The 4,453-nt window shown below is 38.5% G+C and overlaps 1 protein-coding gene across 1 annotated transcript in view; it reads left to right on the forward strand.

Annotated features, from left to right (window-relative positions):
- Positions 1 to 452: 452 nt before the first annotated feature.
- LOC122802340 (nucleoporin p58/p45-like) overlaps positions 453 to 4,453 on the forward strand; it is a 413,836-nt gene continuing 409,835 nt past the window's right edge. The window contains exon 1 of the mRNA XM_044071978.1: positions 453 to 682. Within this exon, the coding sequence (XP_043927913.1) occupies positions 606 to 682 (77 nt within the window). The 5' untranslated portion in view covers positions 453 to 605. The remainder of the gene's footprint in view (positions 683 to 4,453) is intronic.

A 4,453-nucleotide genomic window follows, 5' to 3' on the forward strand; every position in this document is an offset into this window, starting at 1 on the left:
TGCAAAATCTCATGTTTCTACAAAATGTCCCACTTTGGGCATTTGCAAAGATGGTAATCCTACACTAAACATGTGGTTTATCAATCTGCAACTCTCATTGGAGGCACTAACATTAATTTAGACATTTGTGGACATAGCACGGCCTAAAAAGCCATGGTTTCTCTACGTGATGTCTAGAAAATTGTACTCAGTACACCTTTTGAGTGGGATGATACAACGGTGGCATCCCTGACACTCGTGAATATTGCACTCAGTACAGTTGATAATTCTCGGCATGATACTTGAAAGGGAACCTAAGCACTGTAACAAAACACCAAATACACTAAACGCGTGTTTTTATTAACTTTTTTTGCGACAAGTACGAAAAACAGCTATCTGACGATATCAACGTGAGAACGCCCAACTGTCTGTCAATCAGGACAGGAATGCTTAAAGCTTCGTGAAATGAACGGAAGTACTACAGTTCAATACAACCGTCAGGAAACAGTAGCTGAATATAAGTAATTGCCATTAGTTCCTACTCGCGGGTGTACATTTTAATTCGTCTTAATAATTGTATGCTTTGTATAAAAGCTGTAATAGTAGTGTCGATTGAAGTTTAAGGAATGTCCACGGGTTTCAGTTTTGGCTCTTCTGGGATTACAACTGGAGTTGGAGGATTTGCATTTGGAAGTTCAAACAGGTAAGCAATCAAGACAGCGAACATTTTTTTGTGCAATTTGTACATAGAGTGTTAGCAGACATAGGGGTGATTATATATTACCCATAAGGTTTAACTGAAATGGTCTCACTGCCAACTTCTCTGAGAGCTAATGAATGTAGTATTTGAAAGTTATCGCCTTTGTTTGAGTTAAATTTCGCGGTTTACATAAGCTGTAAAACGAAGTAATAAAACTTCATTCTTTCACTTTTTTACAAAAACGAATTGTATAACAATGTAGACGTGGCATGTTATGATTTTATATGTTCAGTTTCTAAACATTGCAGATATCTGATAGTGTGCTTTTAGATGGCATTTGAGTGGGAGTGGTTTCCTTTTGGGGGGGGGGCAGGGAGTTACGAAAAGTTAACAGCTTTGTGCTTGACAGTTTTAAGGGTAATTACATACTCAAATGTATATATTTGACTTTTGTATAATGCTAAAATTTCGCGCGTCTCTCCTCCTTCCGAGCACGTTGTTTTTGTAGTATGGTCTTTCCTTAACTAAACTACTGGTTGTGGAATGAAAAGGATTATGTTCTTTTGTAAGATTGGTTGCCCTTTCTTGTCTTTTATTAAAGGTGAATGTACTTTATTTGTAGCTGTCTCTAGTAGCTTCCAATTTCCACGAGATCAGTAACATTCTATGACTTTTGTTTTCGGCTCCTACTGAGTCGGAAAGAAATTTGTTTGACTGCATGACTGAGAATAGATGCAGGCTCTGCCTCCTAATTCCGGAAATCTGGACAAGGTTTGGGATAATGGGGTGGGGGCAAAAGACTGAAAAATAAACTACCTTCCAATAGTGTTCTTGTACAGCTTGCATTTTATAACGGTCTAAAACTCGGTGTTTTCTCTTTTTTTTTTTTTTTTTTTTTTTTTTTTTCTTCATGTTCTGGGCAATAGGGTTGCCACCTTTCCAAATTCCCAAAGTGGGACATTTGTGCTACAAACATCAGATTTTGCAGGGCAAAACATACCCACGGCCAGTACAAAGGACAGAACTTCAGTTTTTTGCCTGAATAAAAGTTTATTCTTGTAGCATTTTAGTTCCTTATTCTGTTTCTTATAACATTTAGGTGTTTCAGATACAGAATAACTGTTTTATGCAACTATTACATAAAATATAGAAAATAATTTTGTCCTAAAATCTTAGGACATTTGCCATTTTTTCACATTTTTTGCAGGACACAACTGCCCAAAAAGGGACAAGTGGTAACCCTACTGGGCAATCGTAAAGAAAGACTGCCACTGCCCGTGCAGGTGGTACAATGTTTAACATCACGTTGGCTATAAAATAGTATGACTTCCTGTGTGAATTTTGACTTGCTACTAGACTCTACCTCGAAAAACTGGTAGCCGATACATGGTACATTAGTAACATCTGTATATGAATGCAATAATAAAACAGTGTAGTTTAATGACACACAGCATCAAAATGATTAAGGTTTAGATTATGAATTCTACTAAAAGTATAAAAACACAAGCTAGCAATGGAACTCTATTTCAATGTTGTTAATCGTCATTCCACACTATCCCCAACAACATTGTCAGTGTCATGAACTGTAACAGTTGAAGCTTGATTCTTTTCCAACGGCTGATTTCCGTATCTCTAGTAACATCGTCCTTCAGCAACATCTTCAGTGAGAGCTTTGCTGGAGTTCCACGTGTAACAATAATTATCTTTTGTGATGGCCTGCTTTGCAAGCAGTCGATTGGCTACAGTTTTGCATAACAGTATGTTACTTTTGTCATTTTTCACAATATTGATCTGCAAGAAAACGCGTTCAACACAGGCAGATGAGGCAATGCCAAAAGTGTGCACATTAGGCCAGCAAGATTGCCAAACTTCTCCTTGTTGTTTCCATCTTTCATTCCCATTATGTAATTTCAAAAGACTGGTGGTTCCGAGTTTATCATGTGCTCCAGTGATCGTAATGAAGGCAATTCATTCAATTCGTCTAGCAGCTCATCCAGTTTCTTAACGTGCCACGTTTGGAAAGCTGACAGCGAGTGGGATGATTGATGGTCTGTTAAGTATGTCTTGGCATCCATAGCCGACAGCTGGGCGATTACACTATCGTCTGATAGTGGAAAAGCTTTCTAATCTGTGTGCAAAGTTCGGCTAGAAATTTTGCAGTGTCATGGCGAAATTGAATTTCTTTGTCGCCCAGAGTTTGGCGGATCAGTTGCGCTTGACATCGACCACCAAGTTCAATCGATAGCAGCGGTTTCCATACCTTTTCATCATTAGGGTCAATGTCCGAAATACACAGTTTAACACGTCTTCTCGCACGAATAAACCAAGCAAGCATCAGTATTCATTGACTATGGTCGAATACAGTTTGTGTAATCTGAAGTTTTCTGCTTGGAACTCTACATTCATGCTGTTGACTTTGGCCAACAGCATATGTTTAGTGCCAGCAGTATTCATTGTTTGAAATATATTACCAGCTCAGTCGACCTTCTCTTCTGGAGCCTCACTCTGAAAAAATAGTTTCAGGGCATCCCATTGCTCGACTATTCGCTCGATTATTGCTTGTCGTGAAAGCCATCTACACAGGTGTTTCGGTGCCTGCACAATGTCCTGTATCAGCTGGAATTGCACATTACGCTTGCTTGATTGTGAAAAATAAAAACAAACGTTTTTGAGAGAGGCTTCCAGCCAGGAAGGTGAACGTTTGCTTGCAGCATTTGCACACAATGCAAAGCTGTGACAGACACAGCACAGCACAAAGATATTGGGATTAAGCTGACGCAGCTTCGCCTGAAAGCCACTGTGTACATCCATCACGGTGGCACAGTTGTCACTTGCAAATCCCACAATATTCTCGAATGGTATGACGTTGTGTGTCATCAATTTCTTCAACGCCGTAAATAAGCCATCACTTGAACCATTTTCAACTTCCACCAAGTCAAAAATTGAGTCCACAAGTTGAGAATTTTTATAATCAAAATTGACGCACAACTACATCCAGTATCTGTGTCACAGAAATGTTTGTAGATTCGTCAATAATTACTGAAAACTTCTGGTTCTGGCAGGTCGGTGAGACGTTTTGTCACTCGTGGTGAGCAATTCCATGTTGCATTAAGTACGAAGCTTTACTTTTGGGTGTCATTCTCTGTGCGATCTTACTGTCCGAGAAAATCTTCTTTCAACATTCTGTCAAGTGATCAGCATGGAGAAATGACACGCTGTGTTAGGCCATGAATGCTGTCAACAGGACTTCAGCAACCTGTGCATTTAAACTAGCATCTTTCTGTTTAGTTAAGAAGCTTGATATTTGTAGTGTCCCTTTTTTAGCTTGCAAATTTTTAGCGTGTTTATTTGATTGTTTATGTGCGATCATGCCACCGCTGTTCGCATTTTTCAAAGTGGTTGAACAAACAGTACATATGACAGAGTAGTGATCAGCTGGATCTCATTTTATCCAGTCGTTAAGTTCATCATCCTTTAACCAGCTATCACAGAACCCCTGTGAATACCAAATTTTCAACTTTTTACGCGGTGGCTTCGAATCTGGTTTTCCTTAATGATCTGAAGTCAGCCGGTTATATTAATGAACACTACCTTTCAGTAGTCTCTCGTGTGTGTGTGTGTGTGTGTGTGTGTGTGTGTGTGTGTGTATATATATATATATATATATATATATATATATATATATATATATATAAAATAAAATGTGACATCCATTTATTAAACAAACATTTTTTATCACTACTAGATAGGTTATAAAATCAGTACTGTGCGATG

Source organism: Protopterus annectens, chromosome 5.part0, assembly GCF_019279795.1.
Source record: "Protopterus annectens isolate FY-2018-M chromosome 5.part0, PAN1.0, whole genome shotgun sequence".
In the NCBI taxonomy this organism is placed as follows: Eukaryota; Metazoa; Chordata; order Ceratodontiformes; family Protopteridae; genus Protopterus; species Protopterus annectens.